The sequence below is a fragment of the Myotis daubentonii genome, chromosome 11, assembly GCF_963259705.1.
Source record: "Myotis daubentonii chromosome 11, mMyoDau2.1, whole genome shotgun sequence".
Lineage (NCBI taxonomy): Eukaryota > Metazoa > Chordata > Mammalia > Chiroptera > Vespertilionidae > Myotis > Myotis daubentonii.
This window is the reverse complement of record NC_081850.1, coordinates 17,232,319-17,253,270: the sequence shown is the minus strand read 5'-3', so window position 1 is coordinate 17,253,270 and position 20,952 is coordinate 17,232,319. Positions and strand designations below refer to the sequence as shown.

Genomic DNA, 20,952 nt, shown 5'->3' with positions numbered 1-20,952 from the left:
CTCCAAAGGTAAAATGGATGGTGGTTTTCCAGACAGAGATGGTGATGACAAAACACCTGTTTCCCACTGTCTCTTCTTCTGAGACTGTGTGCTTTTCTTATTTAGCATAAAGTAAGCAAAGTCTAGTTTCTTCCCGGAACCAAGTTCCTGTCTTAAGATCCTCTGTCCAACTTCCCTGCCCTTGTTCCTACAGTCTTTTCTGCCCTCCTCTCCCAACCTTTCTTGTTTGTTCAACGGAAAAACCTCTTTCTCAAAACTATGTCCCTCAGGGGCATTCTCAAGCCACTCACACTTGGAAGGACACAGCTCTCCTTAATAATTAATCACACATTGGGATGTTAAAAGCCGTTACTTTCTGGCCCTAAAGACTCTTTCATTGTCTTAGATTTAAATCAATCAAATCTCCAGATTTATATTTTAACATGTTATTTTATCCACTGGCCTGGGATTATCTTTAAAAAGTCATAAGGTGTTTTTTCTTTCTTTTTTTTCTTTATTGATTAAGGAATTACATATGTATCCTTATCTCCCCCCCCCCCATTGCCCTCGCACCACCCCCACTCATGCCCTTGCACCCTCCCCCCACTCATGCCCTCACCCCCCTGGTGTCTGTGTCCATTGGTTAGGCTTATATGCATGCATACAAGTCCTTTGGTTGATCTCTCCCCCTTACCCCCACCCTCCCCTACCTTCCCTCTGAGGTTTGACGGTCTGATTGATGCTTCTCTGTCTCTGGGTCTGTTTTTTGTTCATCAGTTTATGTTGTTCATTATATTCCAGAAATGAGTGAGATCATGTGATATTTACCTTTTCCTGACTGGCTTATTTCGCTTAGCATAATGCTCTCCAGTTCCATCCATGCTGTTGCAAATGGTAAGAATTCCTTCTTTTTTACTGCAGCATAGTATTCCATTGTGTAGATGTACCACAGTTTTTTAATCCACTCATCTGCTGACGGGCACTTAGGCTGTTTCCAAATCTTAGCTATGGTGAATTGTGCTGCTATGAACATAGGGTGTTCACAAATTTGCATCTCATCTTTGCATAGGGGCCATGCTTACCTTCCTTGTAACATTTACATTTTAGTATATGTGTTCCTGAGGCAAGTGCTCCTTTGTTTGTTTGTGTTTGAGAAGGGGATCCCTTGCTATGTACACGGTCTGTTAGCAATACTATAAACTTCTTTATTTTAGTCACATACACATGTCCCTCTGTTGTTCTCTTTTTTTTCACCCCCTTGACAACATCCTGCAAAGCAGTGCATACATTGAAGCTGCTCTTATTGAGGGGTGAGTGGATCTAGATCTCTAGGTAACCTCAGGGGAGCCTCCGGCCTGGGGAAACACCTGTGGCAGCTCTGGGGTTAGTGAATGAGTTAGGAACTGGAATTCTGAAGTCTTACGTTTTAGCTTCAGTTCTAGCATCAAATCTGTGTGTGTCACTGATAGGGTTAATGTCTCATCTGTAGCGCGAGGGCTTAGAACCAGCTTCTCAATTTTGGCTGCGGATTAGAATCACCTGGGGAGCCTAGGCTTCACTCTGTACCAATTAAATTAGAATCTCTGGGGTGTGACCCAGGCAACAGCGGTTTGTAAAGCTCCCCAGGTGATTCCAATGTGCAATCAAGTTTCAAAACCTCCAAAGAATTTTTGAGCAATAACGTTCCACAGGTCCGTGGGTCTCTGCAGCTGGTTTTGGTGGATGTAGTTGAAATGTGCATAATCTTTTTATTTATTGATAGTACTCCGGAGGAGGGATGATGGTGGACATAAAGATTGGAAATTAGGAGAAAAAGTTTCTTGATTATTGTAATAGCTCAGAGTGGGCAAAACACTTAACTTTATTATATTCATAATGGGAGTGATTTTAACTTTCTGCAAAATGAAGCTCTCAACTGAAAAATCATATTTAAATGCCATGTTATTATTTTTTCTACCAGTAATGACACCATTTGTTAATGTGATCAGCCAAGAATCACAACTAAATATTTTATTCACAAAATAAACAGAAAAGGCAGATTGACTACTGAAATGTAAAATATGGTTACTACCCCTCAGTTGATGGTGTAAATTGAAGACAGATTGAAGCTACATGTTGATAACAGTGGCAATCTCTTATACTGAGATGCTGCTTTAAAAGAACCTCTTTCAAAGAGAAAAAATAAAAGGCCACCCCGGATTACTGTGCTTTTTATTGATTATGAAAAACTATTGTTTCAATGAGTACCCAATAGGTTAAAATGATAGTACAGTTAGAGCAAAATGATTGCCATTAGAGGTATGTTCAATATATAACTAAACAGAAATCCCCTTTCATTTTCTTATTACCAAGGCCATTTACATATTTTCTTTCATATTTGTGCAGATAATAAGTATTCAAGATTCATGTGTTTTAATCTCCCCTTTTAACAAAGTAGTTATTTCCTGGAAGTACAGTTATCACTTGTGGCAGGATGACATAGTCATAATTTTATTAGCTTGTCCATAGGTTTTTTTGTGAAATAGATTTGCCAACAACAGAATAAAATTTTTTTACCCATTTTCTGGACAGAAAGTTCAGCCAATCCTTTGTGTTTTTGTGTTCTAGTCTCCTTACCCCATGGGAAATTTACACCAGCCTTTTTATGTGGAAGCTCCCCAAGAGGTTGGGCAAAGCCCCAACATTGAATTGATAGACTAATCAAAGTCCATAGAGGCAATTTTGACAGCAAGGAATTGAGCCAGTATCAGTACTGGCCATCTCTGAATGAATGATGTTTACAGGGACAATGACTGCTTTTACTAATGGCCATGAGTAACTCCTGGTTGAGAACTTTCCCTATTTTTTTTCTTGGACTTTGTAAGTTCTGATGTCTTGGCACAATATAAAATTAATTAGTGAGTGAGAAGACAAAGATAGATAGATAGAGAGAGAGAGAGAGAGAGAGAGAGAGAGAGAGAGAGAGAGAGAGAGGTGGAGGGGAGTGAAATGTAGTAGTAAAACAAACAAAAAAACTTGTTGATGTTGTTCTTTTCACCAAATTTGGCCAGTGGAGACTGGGAACTAAATATACTTTGGTTTAAATAATTAAAGAGATAACATATCCTGTACTTTGTGTTGTTTGGCACAGTTTTTAATTGTCACATACCTTTGGAAATGTATAATTGGTACAAATGAAGCTTAATGTTTGATTATTAGTAAGTTACCTCACTTTAGAGAATAAACCCCTAAAACAGTGGTTCTCAACCTTCTGGCCCTTTAAATACAGTTCCTCATGTTGTGACCCAACCATAAAATTATTTTCGTTGCTACTTCATAACTTTAATTTTGCTACTGTTATGAATCGTAATGTAAATATCTGATATGCAGGATGGTCTTAGGCGACCCCTGTGAAAGGGTCGTTCGACCGCCAAAGGGGTCGCGACCCACAGGTTGAGAACTGCTGCTCTAAAACATCTATGAAGTCTTCTTAGTTTGCCCAATTCCACAGTGACTTCTTCCTACTCTGAACTTCAATTATTCAACTACTTATACCATTTATTTCATGAATCATTAATAAGCTGCTTTGTGACAGTTTTTTGTTTGGTTGTCTCATTATTTAACTCATTCTACTAACATATCTAGATTTTTAGATTCTACTCTGATGGGAATTGTCTAAAAAAAGAAGTTGAACAAGTGATTACATAAATAGTGCTTTAGACTGAGTTGTCTAAAGGCAAGAACTCACAATTCTATTTTATCCACACATTTGCAGCAAGCAGTGCAGTACAGGCACTTAAGAGCTCTTGCTTGTTGAAGGACCGCATGAATAGATGAATGGACTAATACAGCATGAGGCACAAACGCATATACCCAATGGAAGATTTTATTCATTAATATCTCATGAAGGATTAGTCTATTATACTCAGAAATGAATTTCTAATCCAGCACAACATGGGTTTTACTAATATATTGAGGCAACCAACCTGAAGAATGTCAATGATAGAGGAAATTTTGATTATATCTCACAAACTATAAAGTCTCTTAATTGTTCAACCAAGTCCCACATTTTGTGTTTATTTATTTTTCTTTTTTTTGCTACAAAAAGTGAAGATAGCAATCCCCTCCCTAACACTCTAATTTCTCTCAAACTGTCATTTTTATATATTTTTTAGATCCCTAGTTGCCTCAGATCATGCCACTGTATTTTATCTCATGTGATTCTGAGATCCAGAGGTTCTTTTGATGGAGAAAATGTTAGGAACTTCTTGTAAAGTATTTCCATAGTAGTTAAAATTAAGTCCTTGCCAATTCTTTCATTGAGATACTGGGTTTATGTCCACTCTCCTTGTATCTGGGTGAGCTTGTGAGGGCAGAAACCAAGAAAATAGGTCAGTGTGACACATTGTGACTTCAAAGACCAGATCTTAAAAGGCTGTGGTTAGCCCTAGCTGGTTTGGCTCAGTGGATAGACATTTCAGTCCTGAAATGTCCCTGGGTTCAATTCCGGTCAAAGGCACATGCCCAGGTTGTTGGTTGAATCCCCGGGAGGGGGTGGGGCGGGGGACATGTAGGACTCAGCTGATCAATGATTCCCTCTCATTATTGATGTTTCTATCTCTCTTTCCTTTCCTCTCTGAAATCAATAAAGATATATCTTTAAAAAAGGCTGTGGTTGTTCTGACTAGTTTGTTGGAGCAATGAGCTGTGACATGAGGAGCCTGACTTGCTGAGGCCCCTAAACTGGTGAGGCCATGTGTCGATGTGCTCAGATAATCATATCGCCTGAGACCAGAGTGCCAACTATCCTTTCCAAGGTGCCAACCATGTATGTGAAGAAGCCATCCTGAAAGTGGGCTTCCAGCCCCAGCTGTTCTAGCTCCAACTGTTCGAGTCACTGCCAGCAGAGGCCCAAAACAGCAAAGAGCAGAACAAGCTGTATTCTGATGAATTCATGACCCACAGTCTCTGTGAGCATAATAAAAATGCTTGTTTTATGCCACTAGGCTATGGAGTGATTTTTTTAATGCAAGAAGGGTCACTGGAATAAGTATTTTAAGACCAAATTTTATAGACTGAAGTCTATATATTATTTAAAAAATTATTACCGAATGATTTCTGTATTTTTTCATTTTATAAGCAACATCATTATAAACTAGAGGTCTGGTGCACAAAATTTGTGCACTTCGTGGGGCGGGGGGGTGTCCCTCAGCCCAGGCTGTGCCCTCTCACAGTCCTGTAGCCCCTGGGGAGCAGGCCTAAGCCGTCAGTCAGACATCCTTAGCGCTGCTGTGGAGGCGGGAGAGGCTCCCACCACCACCGCTGTGCTCGCCAGCCGTGAGCCCTGTGGGAGTGCACTGACCACCAGGGGACAGCTCCTGCATCGAACATCTGCCCCCTGGTGGTCAGTGTGTGTCATAGCGACTGGTCATTCCATTGTTCAGTTGATTTGCATATTAGCCTTTTATTATATAGGATTTAATTTAATCTGGAAGTCTCAATTTGCTTTACTTTCTCTACCATTTGAAAGTTTGAAATCACTAAATGATAAATTTAGTGGCTTGTTTCAATGTCTTTTGAGCACATTTGGAAAATATCTCAATGTTGTTTTCAGCTGCCACCTTTTTGGGGGAATAAATGTAAGTGTCCATAGAGTGCTACTTTTTACTTTTACTGTATTGGAGTAATCACTGTGAAGGCCTCAGCCCAGATTTCCTTGTTCCTAGCTTGGGTCACTTTTCCACCGGACTTATTTCTAGCATCCATCAGCATATGTAACAAAATAAACATTTTATATCGTCAAAAAATTGGGAAATATTGTATACTATATGCTCTTCTTAGAGTCATTGTGAACATTAGCATACAGAATAATCAGAGAGGTCATAAGATAAGAAAATCTCTGACTCTATTTAACCCAGTTCATTAGCCTCAGAACACTATATGGAACACATCTTTTAATATTCAGTGCTTTACATTGCTGGTTTAAAAAGTATGGATTGATCTAGATGGGGTAGTAATTAGATATTCAAAGGCTTGCTTCATTTCCCCCCCCTTCATTTTTATACAAAATCTTCAAGTTTATGAAATATTCAAAAACACAAATAATGATCTTTAGAACTCTAAAGAATAAATGAATGGTAAATGTGAAGAGAAGTTGTAGCAGGTAGGACCAGAAAGGAAGGCACTGACTAACCCCAATTAAAAGCTACTGTAAATAATCTAGGCCTGCTATTGTTAATCAGCACTCTTTTCCCTACTTCTATTCTTTCCTCTTACTTGGTTCCAAAGGGTTTTTTCAGAATTTTCAGGAGAAGCACAAAAGTGTTGTTTGAAATAGGCATATTTCACATTATAATTATTTAAATTTGCTTTTAGTTGTATCATTTACTTCTTTAGATATTTCAAATAATATCAGACGAGGGTATGAGCAGGAATATAAAGTAGCTGAGAGCTCAAGGTCTGGGTAGAATAGAAAACGACAGCTTTGGACACCTTGGAATCCCAGACTAGTTAGGGAATGATATGTTCTGGTCAAACATGTTTCCAGTTCCTTCATTTTTGTCATTGAAACTGATATTATAGCATAGGTGTGAGGGTTGAATATTAGAACTCTCTGTATTGATTTTTCAAGTGGTGGATACATTTTAGAAAAGCAGCACTTTAACAACTACAAATCTTTAATAGAGTTGCTTGACCATCAGCTGACATGTCAACACACCTTGAAAGAGGCTTCATCAAAAGCAAAGGCAAAGTTCTGTCAGGTGATGTTAGCAAAGCAAAATAAGCACAAAGGGAGAAGGAAATAGTTCTTCTAAATACCCCAGTGTTATAAAATAGAATCTTATAGAAGTCCTTGAGAAAGTCTTTCAGGTATGAAGTCCAGATGAAAATATAAGAGATTGAAAAGAAAATAAAGTAAGTGAAAGCAATTCTCAAAAGATTTAAAGAGAGAGTGATAAAATGTCAAAGTTAATCTTCATTTAATAATGAGGTGAAAACCCCAAAACTCTAGACTTACTTTAAGTTGGATGAACTGCGGATACTATAGGGCAAAAGCAAAGGTAAGAAAGAATACTTCACAGGCTTGGGGAAATAAAAGATATATTGTAATTCTAACTCAAATTAGGCCAGAAACTTCCTTAGATAATTTCTGACAAAAAGACTTCTATGGTCAAAGGAGTTCAGGGAAGTTGCATCAATAACTGAGATGACTGTACTCCCAAGATTTCTGAGGCTTTAATATACTAATGTGAATTGTGAATCACTCTGATGTGCATCTATTACACAGTGTTTCCAGCATTCACTAGACTACAGATGTTTTTCTAAGAGACAGTCTCTTTGGGGACTTGGGTTCCCAGGGGGCAGACTTTGGGAAACAATGTTTTAGCCATTGAGTTTGACAAAGATCTTATTGACCTTATTATGAGGCTAGCCAACATGTCTGTAGGCACTTCGTGGTTCCTGCTGTCTGTCCTCGTAGCTCTGCTGGTCACATTTAGTTTAGCCCTGGGCCTTTTCCTGGATCAAATTACTGACTTAATTTCCCCACTTGATGAGATTGGGATCATTACCTTTGGTAAAGGAGAGAAGTGGGATAAAGAAAGGTGAGCAGACTCTCTCAAGGTCACACAATATATATGCTAGTATGTTAGGTTTTGAAATGTATACTTCTTTTCTTCAATCTGTTGAGTGTTGCCTTCCAGTTTTAAGAAAAATAAGATCTGATTTTGGTTAATAATTGAGTCTGACTTGGACTGAGCCCCTCTTCTCTGAATGGGTTTGATTTGAATTTTAAGAAAAAGGTCTGAAGATTTTGATGAAAGGCTGTATATATTTCTAAAATAGGGTCCACTTATTGGATACTAGGGCTCTTGCAAATAATAACAGAGGAAGCAAGGAAAATTGATTTCCTGTTTTGAATAAAATAAAGAAGACTTAAAAGCAAGAGTATATTTTCCTCATTGAATATTCATGAAAAGTTGAAGGCTAAAAATGAATACATTTTGAAGGGTTTTAGGGATATTTGGTTTGAGATGCAGACTAATGTAACATATAGTTGCAAATGTAAATGTGGACGTTGGCAGGAAGGACCAGCTGTAGAGGGACTGACTGGTTGTTGTCATAAAAGGGAAATTGAAGGTAAGGAAACAGCTATAGTTACAGGACCAGTTCTCAGATGAGATCTCCCTGCTCTCTTCTCTCTGCCTCTCTCTCACTCCTCTGTACCCTTTCTATGCGTTTCCTGCTTTTATTGTCCTGTATATAGTTATCTTTTTGCATCAGTTATCCACCTCTGGGACACCAATGGGATTACCTAGTGCCATTGTCCATTTGTATAGAGCTAGTCATTTGCTGACAGGTATCTTCTTTGCCCAAGGCCTCACTTACTATGATCTTGGTAGCAGAGGTTTATTTATTTATTTGATTTGCTTATTTTTCTAAGTCATGTCATTATCTCACTCACATGCTTTCCTCCGTTCACTGTTTTAATTTATCTAGTTGTCTCTTTGCATGTGGACAAGGCCTGATGTATCTGAAAACTGGCTGGTTTCCAAAACAAATGTACATCATACATACCTAATTTATGGAAATTGTACATTGAAAATTATTGACAAATGTCCTGATACCAAGTTTTAAGGAGGGCACAAAAGGGACAAAGAGAAAGTTGGTTTTTCTAAAATCAATCTTTGTGTGAAAAGAATGCCAGAGCTTCTGGAAGCACCCCCTCCTGCATTGGGTTATTTACCTTTCCTGTTCATGTTCTAGTAGAGTGGGCTCTTCCCCTGGAGCTCTCGAGCTGTATATTATCTTCTAAACACACAAAAGGTTAGCGCATCACTTCCTGCTCTTGTATATGTAGGAGCAGGTATTTCCCCGTCCCCCTGTGCTGATTTCTGGTAGTTATGTAGATCGTGGTGAGTGAATGAAATGTCCTGTGTGAAATAGCACATCTCCCCAGGAATGGGTGAACATCACCTTAGACAAATGTGAATATGGTTAGAAACAGCATGAACCTTCCCTCCCTAGCATAAAACTCTGAAACCTCTAAGGAAAAATTCCAGTTACTCAGAAATTGAATTGCCTGGTGGATTCTGTTCAGAGTACCACTCACTTTTTTTCTCTTCTTATTTGATTACTTGTTTATATTTTTCCCCCATCTACTCTGGGTATACACAGGAAGCTAAGACATGTTTACCGTTGTATTCTCAGTATCTAAAAGATTGTTAGGCACACAATAGGTTTTCAATAAATATTTTTAAATGAATGTCTGAGTGGGTTAGTAAATAAATACATATCATTTGAAGGGGAAGAAACTGAGTCATTTGAGGGTAAATGATTTACCAAAGGTCCTATAACAAGTTCAGAGCAGGACTTGACTCCTGTCTCTCACACTTAAACCAGTACAGTGTGCCTGTATGTTTTCCATTTGATCTATTGTAACTGTGCATGCTTACACACATAAAAATTTGGAATTTCAGACTGATTATATGCTGGGCCCAAGATAAATAGTGTCTCATGATGAATCCTGTTTTATATTGTTTTTTAATTCATTGACATTGCAATTTTTGAATGGTCTCAGATTTTTCCTCACACCTTGGTGCATCAAATATACCTTCACAATATGAAAATTGAACTTACCTTCCATGACACAGTCTATCATCCATTCTTTTATTGGATAATATTATACAGAATTATAAGACTGATTTAAGAAATATACTTACGTTATCCATGAATTATTATTAGTTCTAGCTCTATAAAATATGAAATTTATTTTTGTGTTAATATTTTGCTGGTTATGTTTTTATTTTAAATGGGTTAATTTTATGTTTTTCTCTTATACTTTAGTACCAAAACATAGTTGATTTTAATGGACTAAATTAACTACTTACATTAATTCCCTCCCTCCCTCTCTCCCTCCCTCCCTTCTTCCCCTCCCTCCCTCCTCCCTCCCTCCCTCCCTCCCTCCCTCCCTCCCTCCCTTCCTTCCTTCCTTCCTTCCTTCCTTCCTTCCTTCCTTCCTTCCTTCCTTCCCTCCTTCCTTCCTTCCTACATGACTCAGCAGTTCTTTACTTTTTGGAGTGCTGGCAATGCCCTATTCTTAACCTGTGTGATGATTGTATAATAACTATGTTCTGTTCACGGTTCTGCATACATATTACATAAAATATAAACAAAAAGTAAAAGTAAAGTAACATATAGTTTTAGTCTACATATATTATAATTTGTTAAAAAATATATTTGTTGTACACATCTCTTTGCCACTGCACGTTTGGTGACCTCATGTCGATGGCCATGGTGGGACAGTATTTACATCTCAGATATTGGCAAAAACTATGGGTCAGGGCTGCTTTTCCTCAGAGACTGGGTTGTTAAAATATTTTAGCACATCCCTCATTATTGGCTGATGTGTGGAAGGGTGAGGGGATTCCTTACCCATTCAGCCATCCTTTGCTAATATAAAGCTCAAAGATTTCATTTAGTCCATTATGATTAAGGAGCTCACTGCTATGGAAGGAGTAAGAAACCAGTAGAATCTGTATTGTGAAAGGGAAACAGAAGGATTTGTAGTTGTTATCAGAGGCAGTTAGTGCAATCATGACTTTGTTCCAGCTGGTGATTGAATGAATAAAGGTGTAAGATCTACATCCTTGAAAATGGAAGAGTGATAAAGGCTAAAGAGTGACAGGCAGGATTTCAGCCACAGTGGGTTAGAGATGGAAACAGGGTTCCGTTCCTGAGAAGAAACTGGAAGTCTAGGCCCGGACATTGTGCAGATGATTAGGAATGGGGCGCTGCCTGTTGGGGCACTGCAAGTGGTCTTAGGAAGACCACTACTTTAACACCCATTGATTTGGTTGTCACTCTTCAGTTTTTATGTGATCCTTAGAGCAATGCTTCTGAGGTTGGAGAGCGCATCAGCATCGCCGGAGGACTTGTTAACAAAGAGATTGCTGGGTTCCTCCAGGAGTATTTTATTTAGTAGGTCTGGGGAAAGACCTGAAAATATGTGTGTCTAACAAGATTTCAGGAGACACTGCTACTGCAGGTCCAGAAATCTCACTTTGAGAACCACTGATGGAAAGGGAAATCAAAGACCAGGCAGGGATGGTGGATTCTGAGAACTGATGGTAATGTCAGCCTCCCTAACCTGGTGCTGAGCAGGCAACCATAGTTCGAAAGGTATCCCCCTCAAAAGCCCTGCAGCCAGCCAGACCCTTACTCTTTGGAAGGCAGTTTAACTTGCTTGATGGTTTCATTTCTCCTTCGTTCTAAGGTGGTTTATTCCTACCAATGGAATATACTTCTCAAAAGAGTTCTGATGAATCAGTTTTCTCATTACATTTTCAGTAATAATTATGATACTTACAGTATTTTATTGTCTCTGATTGGTCAGAGTTTTGTCTCCCTCAGTCTTGCTCAGAGTTTAATCCATGATGATGAGGCAGTAAGCCTTAGTGATGATTTAAGATTCCAGCTCTCGTTCCTAGCCTGGTGGATACCAGATATTTGGGAATAAGACTAATTCTAGGCTCTGCTAATTAGGGAGTTGAGCTGATGACACATCTGCCTCTTCAAAGATTGTGTGTGTGTGTGTTTGTGTGTGTGTGTGTGTGTGTGTGTGTGTGTGTGTGTGTGTGTGAGAGAGAGAGAGAGAGAGAGAGAGAGAGAGATTGAGAGAGGAAGCTGGGATGAGAAAAGAAATATGGGAGTATGGTACAGGTAGAAGAAAATATCAGAAACTGTACATTGTACATGGTAAGAATTAAAAAAATAGGGGATACTGCAATTGTAATATTTGTCCTCTATTATAAGGTCGCTATCATCTAATCATTAATAATAATGTGTTAACATCTTCTATGCACATATTATACTGGTACAACTTGCTAATTATGCATATTTGAAAAATCTGTTCATCAAAAGAAATCTTATAAGGACCTCTGCAAGTCTCACTCAATGAAGGAAAGCGGCTTTGGTTGAACTTGAAAGCCTTTGTTTGGATAAAAATATTATGAGACAGGAAACTACATTTCTTTTGAAATTTTCTAATATGCTTAATTTTCATTAATTTAGATAGGCTTTACCAATTAGTCCAAATTGTGGAAGTTTTTCTCTCTTCACTAATCCTTTGGTCTTCCAGGCTGTAATAGGAGATAATAATTAGAAGTTTAGTGGGTAACTGTGCATAATATGAAGAGTAAAGGTTAGGAAGCTGTTTGCATCACACTCTGGAACATGCCTAGCTTTCATTTGCTAGCTCCTGGCTTTCCAGTTTATTATTATACTAGAGGCCCGGTACATGAAATTCATGCATGGGTAGAGTCCCTAGGCCTGGCCAGTGATCAGGGCTGATTGGGGCCTTCCGGCTTCCGGCCAGGGCCTTCCTTCATTCCATGCCACCCCCTGGTAATCAGTGCATATCATAGTTAGCGATCCAACTCCCAGTCTTCTGGTTGAATTCCCGAGAGGACACTTTGCATATTAGCCTTTTATATATAGAGATAAGTAAATTTGTACTCCATTAGTTGTTCTCTACCCTAACCATACACTGAGGCACCTTTGAGAATAGTGATTTCTCAGTTTCACCCCTAGATTCTCTAGTTTAATTCATCTAGGATGGGACTAAGAATTGGAAATTTTTTAAAAAGCTACCTAGATGATTTTAATGTGCAGCCAGGTTGAGGGCCATTGCACTAGAGAAAAGCAAAAAATCATGATAACTTAGAATAACTGAACAAATACCGCTTGACAAGTTTTCAAAATCAGAGGCCAAATCTGATGATTATAGTGATTTTCAGTTTACTTCAGTTCTTTAACATCTTGTGACATGGGTGAAGGAGATGATGATATACTAATTTGATGGAAGAAAATGCTGAGACTATATTAATTCTGTAAATTTCATTTGCTACTTAAGTCAGTCATTTTCAGAAGATTTGTGCTGGGTTATATGTTGTTGAACACTGGACAGGAAATTGTTAGTTTCCTAGCATGGAGATGGTGTATTGGATTTTGTAGCATGAGCACAATTGTGTGTGTGTGTGTGTGTGTGTGTGTGTGTGTGTGTGTGTGAGAGAGAGAGAGAGAGAGAGAGAGAGAGAGATTGAGAGAGGAAACTGGGATGAGAAAAGAGATATGGGAGTATGGTACAGGTAGAAGAAAATATCAGAAACTGTACATTGTACTTGGTAAGAACTAGAAATTAGGGCTACTGCAAATGTAATATTTGTCCTTTATTATAAGGTACTCTATCATCTAATACATATGCATCTAATATTTGTCCTCTATGATCTAATACTTAGGCATTTTTAATTCAGTTCTTTTCTTTTCATACACAAATTTGACCCTAGCTCAGCTTTCATGCAATTTTGTTTTGTTTTGTTTTGTTTCCAGAGCAATTTATTCATTACCATCTAGTCAAAATGCCATCAATAGTTCTCCTGTGTATTGTGCTGATAAATTGACACTGAGAGGATTTAACAAGTTCGTCATTTAATACTTCCAAATTCAGTTTCATCACATGGTATTGTACACGGTTGTCTGTTGAAACAGATTTCTTTTGAACAAATCTTGGTTTAAAAAAGTCATAGATAATGTAAGTTCTGTATAAACTGGTGGATAGGTAAGTTAGTTCTTTTGTTTTGACTTCACAGCAGAATAAAGACTGTAGGCCAAAGAAAGCATAATTGCTCAGTCGTATAGAAGTATTGTTTCTATAATCTGGAGCTTTATGAATGGACGGGTTCAGTTCAGGCCTGATGAAGCTGTAAAAAGATTACTTAATGAATAAACTGTATGGAAAATGTGCAAAATGTTATTAACTGTAATCATTAATAGCTTAAACAGCACTATGTTACTAATTGCTATTCAAACTCAAACACCTGGTTTTGAATCCTCAAGAAGGTGGCATGGGTACACAACCACACCTCCTTGTACTTGGGGGTGTGTCAATACATATTTCAACAGACACTTTGGCTTTAGGAAAGTCACAAACATTTTAAAAATGGCTTTAATTGTCATTTTAAGTATATGGCAGAGGAAAGTGTGCTTTAATTAAACATGCATTAGACCAGCAATGCTGGCAAGGTTGAAAGTTACTCCTACTGTTGATAGCTATAAAACTAGTTTGTGCCTGACAAGACAATGAGAGAAATAAGCAATCCCTTTGAAACGGAGTCTTTAAAAAAAGTTCACAGTGATTTGTATCAATAATATGCATTTTGCGACAATAACATACAGACTGAGCGCCCTAGGGCTCTCTTTATATCCTAAAGAAAATGAGCACTTCCATCATTTGTGGGTTGTACTGAATTGAAAAAAGAAAGTCAATTGTGCACTTACCCCTTAGACAGGATAAACTGTCTGGGGTGCACAGCTTTAACACCATCATTAAACTTGCTTGCAAAAAGGAAGAGAGAATTAAAAAACAAAACTGTTTTTCTTGGGAGTGAAGTCTTTCATTTGCTGTGATAACCAGCAAATGCCATTCATTAACTGAAAAAATGGAAGGGAGGGTCCCACAAACACACTATTTGAGCAAGCTGACCAACACACATTACAGTTTTACAAAGGAAGGTTATATACTATATGTTACAAGTCCCAGCTAGGCAGCGTCAAAATTATATCTATTTCTTTGCTTGCTTTGTGATCATACCCCTTGGAGTTGTTGCGGGTCTCATGGCACTCCACTTCTCTGCCGGCTTTAATATCTGAAAAGAGCACATTAATGTTTTGTCCACACTCATCATGGCACCTGCATTGTCAAACTCACTACAGTAATTGGGTGCAGAAAACAGAGTGACCAACTGCCTCTTTGCAAAAAATTCATATCCATCTTCAACCACCTGATGGGCTCTACATATAAGACCCAAATCATGCTCCTGCAGAAATTTTGCAACCACCTCGGCACCAAATGTGAAGGACACCCCTCTGTCATTTTCACCCCAGCCTAAGACATCTTTATTGGGGTCAGACCACAGAAGATCACAAAGAAGACCTTGATCTGGCACATCAGTTGGCCGCGTAATACATTGAATCTGCTCCATAGATTGAAGATCTGGTGATAAACCTCCATGACAGCAAAATATCTTTTCATTCACGATGGCTGCTATCGGTAAACACTTAAAGCAGTCTGTGAAAGTTTTCCATAGTTTAATGTTGTATCTTCTTTTACACTCATCATAAAATGCGTAAATTCGATCGATGCTGGCACATTCGTGGATTCCTCTGAGAAGGAAAAAATTCTCGGGATATTTGACTTTGTAGGCCAGCAAGAGGCAGATCGTCTCCAGCGACTGCTTCCCCCTGTCCACGTAGTCCCCCAGAAACAGGTAGTTGCTTTCTGGCGGGAAACCACCGAAGTCAAAGAGTCGGAGCAAATCATAGTATTGCCCATTGATATCGCCACATATTTTGAGCGGGGCTTCCAGCTCTAGCAGGATGGGCTGGTGCAGAAAGATCTTCTGAGATGTTAAGCACAGTCCTCTGATTTCATCCTCCTGCAGCTGGACATTCTTACCAAGCTTGGACCCTCGCACTTCCAGCAGCCGTTGGATGATGCTGTCGACGTTGAGGTTGTCTACATCCGCCATCGCCTTCCCCCCGCCACCCCCCCCCCACCCCCAACCCCACGCGAAGTGGCTCGCGCCCGGGGGACTCACATCCCCTTTCCCACGCCGCGAACACAGAGGCTGCCGCGGCGACAACAGCCCCCAGCGGGTCCCCCCCAACCGCCCCGAGCCCTGCTTCCTCCTCTCTCCACGGGAACCTGGAGAGTCATCCCTTCTGTCGCAGCCTGTGTGAGCTGTAAAGAATTTCAGGCACAGGCTGCTTCTATCACCCTTGTTCGCTTTGACGTATCCATCGCATTCAGGATGTTCACGGTGCGTCCCTCACGGTGGGGCCATTATTACGCTTAGAGGTGACATTGGCCTTCCCAGAGAGAATTGTCGACACAGGAAGACCGACAGCCTGGTCTTCTATAAAGTCACCGGCTTGAAAGGTGAGACCATGGACCTTGAAGTCTTCCCCTTGCCGCCTGCGCCTCCTGAACTCTGAGCGAAGTCATTCGGACTCCAGGGCAAGCTGGGCCACGCGCCCTTCGTCTTTCCCTGCGCGTTTTGTGTCAGCCGGGACCTGAATTAGAAGATGATTGAGCAGGGCCCTGAGCACAGCGCAGGAGCGTTTGCTGGTGGTAGCGCACAGCCACAGTGGTTCCGGGCTGGCTTGTTTGGTCGCCACGGTCCATGCTTCCCTAGGGCGGCTCACATCTTCAGAGCGAACGTGTCTCAGAGACGGAATTTAAACCCCGAGTTCCTGATGCCCAGGCTGGTGTCTAGACCAGCAGGTCATGCTGCTACCCAGGTTTTCGCGATTGTAGAATTGGGCTGAGCAGCAAATTAAAACGAGCATAGCTTACGAAATAGCATGGCTCAGCAGCTGCGAAGACGTGGATCGGGAGCTCGAGGCTTCTGCCTCTGACGAATAAATGGAGAGTATCTGTGGTCATGTTCATAGGTACACCACTGAAAGAATGAAAGTGTAGAAAAAATGCAGTGGGATATTTACTCGGCAGGTTTTCTCCAGATGGTGAAGTGACAGGACGAGGGAGTTCTTCAGAAGCCATAGCTGGGAACATTAGATCTTGCAATGAATGGTAAGAAGCTAAGACCATTTCTCAAGACAGAATTCTTGTGGGTTGTCTTGTGGAAACCACTTTGGTCCATTCACTCTTTCCAGTATGGATGGTTACTTGCAGAAAGAACAGAGGCTTTGGGTTTAATCTCTATATTCACTGCCAAGCATAACCAGGGACATCATGCATTAAACTTGGCTCGCACTTCAGCCAATCCAGGTATAATGGGTGCTCCGTTCCTTCATGCCTAATCCTATGTCATTGCATTGTATCAGTGCTGACAACAATTTAGATGATGGTTGCTAATCCTACTCTCATAAAAACATGAAGTTAACAAAAAAATTTTCATCAGAGTATTTGAAAAGGACAAATCTCCAAAGCATTGTATAGTTAACCCTACCAGTTCAACAGAACCAAGTCTCCACCATGTGCTGTTAAATGAGATACAGTTTTTACGGGATAACTCCCTGGGATTTGGGGGACTTGTTGGGAGATGCTTATGCTGGTATACAAACTTGTTGGGATGATGCTCCACTCTACTCATGAGACAACTCTCCTTGTGTACTTTCTGGAGGAAAGGTTTCCTTTGCACTAATATGTTTTCCACACATAGAGGCATAGACAATTTACATTGATTTCTTTCACTGAGAGCGGCAACAGGTTAACATGTAAGTGAAAAGTTAATGAAATTTTAGAGGTGACTTTAGAAAAGTATGTACAGCTAGTACATGTGTTTACACATGTATGAACATATGTGGAGTTTGTTGATGTATACATCCATGCTGAGTATATTCTCCACTACATCAGTTCAAACTCCTTCGTGCCATTTTTTTTTTCATTTGGCATGAATTGGTAAGCTGCCACTAGGGGTCACGTGTAGCTGGAAACCATGGTATAGTGCTTACAGTACAAACCTCAAGGCGAAATGCCCTCTTTTGGAGAACTGAGCTGGTCAGTAGCCCAGAGAGAAGTAGAAGCCAGATAACCCCGAAGCTGTGGTGATTTACGCCTTGCCTACCCTCTCTAAAATGTGTGGGCATATTAGGGAGCAGTTGATTTATTGTAAAATGATCGCCTGAAGCAAATCTGTTGGTAAATACATAAAACCAGGGAAATCCATAAAGAAAATTAGAAAGTAATATTCTTTCATTTCCCTTTCATCCCCCTTTCATTCCTCCTCCTTCTCCCTTTCCTACTTCATCCCGACCCCATGCACAGGCGCTCATGCTCACTCTCAGACCCTGGTTCTGTAAATGAATCTGACTCTTGTCTCAGACTCAGGTGTACCGTTTTGCCCATGTCCCAAGATTCATCACTTTTCTGTCACTCCTAATTCACAAATACTGCATTTGTTTGTTCTCAGTTATTCCAGAATTCTGTGCTCTTCTTAGGATAGTGTGAAAATGTTCTAGGTATTACCAGTAAAGACAATATTTCACTGAATTAATTTCTTAGAGAATATATTTATGTATGTATGTATGTATGTATGTGTATATACACACAGGTGTTTTCCTGTTCATGTAAGTTTACCCAGAGACCTTATTAAATGCAGAATCTGATTTAGCAAGTCTGGATGAGGCCTGTTTTTCTGCATCTGTAAGTTGACTTTGAGGTGAAGCTGATGTTTCTGGTCCATTGGCCACACTCTTAACAAGGCAATTGTTATAATAATTAAAATGTTTGCATTTTAATAGAAGACCTCAATATTTTCACCTAAACTGTGATTTGCCCGGCCGGTGTGGCTCAGTGGTTGACCATTGACCCATGCACCAGTGGGGTCATAGGTTCAATTCCTGGTCAGGACACATGCCTGCTTTGCTGGCTCAATCCCCAGTAGGGGTGTGTGGGAGGCGACCAATCAATGCTTATGTTTCTCTCTCTCTCTCTCACTCTCTTTGAACCCAATAAAAACATATTTTTTTAAAAAAAGTAACTCAACATGGGAATTCAGGGTATGATTTTTACAATTCTTCTATCAGAACATAGAGTCTGGTGGTCACTGCCTCTGTATCAGGTCCATTCTGGTAAGCCCTTTTGAGCTCATTGTGTGCAAAGAGAAATTAGAAGATCAAGCAAAGTATTCTTTACTGCTCACAAATTTCAATCATAAGCATTCCTTCCTCTTGCATTCCTTTCCCTCTTCCTCCCGCCCTCATGAAGACAATTTAAGAGTTTTCCATGAACAAGATGCTGGTTTTGTTTTATCTGCCTTAAAAAACAAACAGATACGTTTATTGAATGTTATTTCTTAGTTTATAGGAGCATTGGGTCCTAATGTTAACCTGGGAGGAGATTACTTTTATTTCTCCTTCTCTCTCCAGTCCCATGGCAATCTATTTCTCTAAGGATTGTACTCTTCACCCTTTCCCCTTAATTGCCTATACAAAACCAGAGTTTAAAACTTTCTTCCTTTCTCAATATTATAGAATGTGTCTAGTAGTATGGCTAACTTTTGCCCCAACATCTATTATGGTGCTTTGTATATTAATATGCGCCATAAAATCTTAAGGAATAAATACACACTTCATAAATGTTCACTGTATTTAATTGCCTTGGTTCTTTGAGATAACTCTTCTCCATGCTGCTTTTCAGTGACATAAGGACAATATTTGTCGACTTTTTCCCTCTTCTAGCCTCTGGTGATACAATTAGTTCTTTTTCTTTGGTATTTTTCAATTAGGACAGCCACACTGTTTTTGCAAACAGTATCTCTAATCCTACCAGTCCTACCTGCATACTTGCAAATATCTCCTCTTTCATGTGCCTGATGTAGAATAATCTCATATTCATGCTTTTCTCCGTGTTTCATTGAGTTCTGATGCAACTAGGAAAAGTAAGTAGAGATTTCTGATTGACAATTCTTTCTAAAATTCAAGGCTCTCTTGTTTGGTGCAGCCATGGAGAGAATGCAGATAATAAAATGACCAGGCCAAAGGACTGGTCTTTTGTGTGATTGTAATCTAAGTGACAATCAGCACTCATTCTTTGGAAACATTCACTGAGCACTTAGGGAGCACTGCAGTGTAACAGGCCGTGTGCGCAGTCCAGATGCTGCCTTCCTGCAGCTGAATTCTGTTTGTGTGGATCTATACACATAGATGTGTTATAAAACTAACAAATTTAGAACATAATTTCTACTAGTGATGAGAATAGTGAAACTGTATCAAGCAAGCTATGAGGATAAAGAGCAGTGGGATCTATAGGTCTAAGTTTGCATTTTTAGAAAAGGTTTGTCTGAGAGGACCTTTGAGTAGAGATCTAAGGTGAAGTGAGGGGTGAGACATGTGGGAAAGAGGGTTCTAGGCAGGGGGAGCCCCAAATGCAAAACCCTAAATTGAGAGTAAGCCTCGCAGGCTGGATGAAAGGTGAAGCTTACCTGGCAGATGGGGTGAGTGAGGCGAGTGCGGAGGAGTGTGGACAGAGGGGCGGGCCCATAACGGTGGCTGTGTTAGCTGCTCAGTAAATGGAGATCATGCTACTCTTATGCTTAAAACTTTTGATGGTTATACTGTTCTTCGTAAGAAGATGCAAATGCTTGAATGAAAGCTTACTCCTCCAGGCTCACTCGGCATGCTGTACTCTCCCAAATTCTCTCTGTTCCAGACACTCCCCACCTTCTTTTGCTCCTACTCTCTCACTACTCTTCTTACCACAGGGCCTTTGTATATGCCAGTCCCACTGCCTGGAGGTGTCTCCATCCTCAAACCTTTGCTCCCTTTAAATTCAGCTTCATTATCAATTCCTTACAGAAGACTTCCCAGTATCATTTCTGTTAAATGTACTCAGGGTATCATATACTCTGTCTTCAAAACACTTGTCAGAATTTCAACTTTGCATTTCTTTGTGTGGTTGTTTAAGTAATGTCTTTTTCTGCTACTAAATTGTACTCCATGAGGCCAGAAACCACGACTGTTTTCCCCACCACATTATCTCTATTGCCTGGTGCAGCATCTGTTGTGCAGTAGTTGCTCAGCAAGTATTTGAATAATTATTCCCCGCCCCACCATTTTTTCTTTCATCTTTTATTTTTCTTCTTTTTTTTTCAGACCCCTTTCTTCCTTTTTTACCATTGTGCTCTTTCTTTATTCCTCATTTTTTCCTTCTGTCATTTGACTTTCTGAAGACTCTTACTTCTGAGTTCAAGATTGTGTATGCAAATGAACATTTCCTAATAACTAAGGGACACTGGTAGGAAAGGTGGGTGGCATTTAATAGCCTGCTGCCATTCCAGCTGAAGTCAGAGATGCCCCTTCAGAGAGAACATGGCTACTGCAGCAGTGCCCCTTACCCGCAGTGTCTCTGTCTGCAGTTTTTGTTAATCCTCACCCGAGGCTATTTTTCCCATTAATTCTTTTTTTTAGTGA

At 39.9% G+C, this 20,952-nt stretch overlaps 1 protein-coding gene across 1 annotated transcript; it reads right to left on the bottom strand.

Annotated features, from left to right (window-relative positions):
• Window positions 1–14,194: 14,194 nt before the first annotated feature.
• On the bottom strand, window positions 14,195–15,566 carry LOC132212742 (serine/threonine-protein phosphatase PP1-gamma catalytic subunit A-like). Its single transcript, XM_059658739.1, has one exon. It carries the CDS (start codon window positions 15,543–15,545, stop codon window positions 14,580–14,582), a length of 966 nt encoding a protein of 321 aa, XP_059514722.1. The 5' UTR covers window positions 15,546–15,566; the 3' UTR covers window positions 14,195–14,579.
• Window positions 15,567–20,952: the final 5,386 nt, after the last annotated feature.

Excerpts from the sequence above, each read along its gene's own strand:
- LOC132212742 (XM_059658739.1), bottom strand. The coding sequence starts at position 15,545 with ATGGCGGATGTAGACAACCTCAACGTCGACAGCATCATCCAACGGCTG.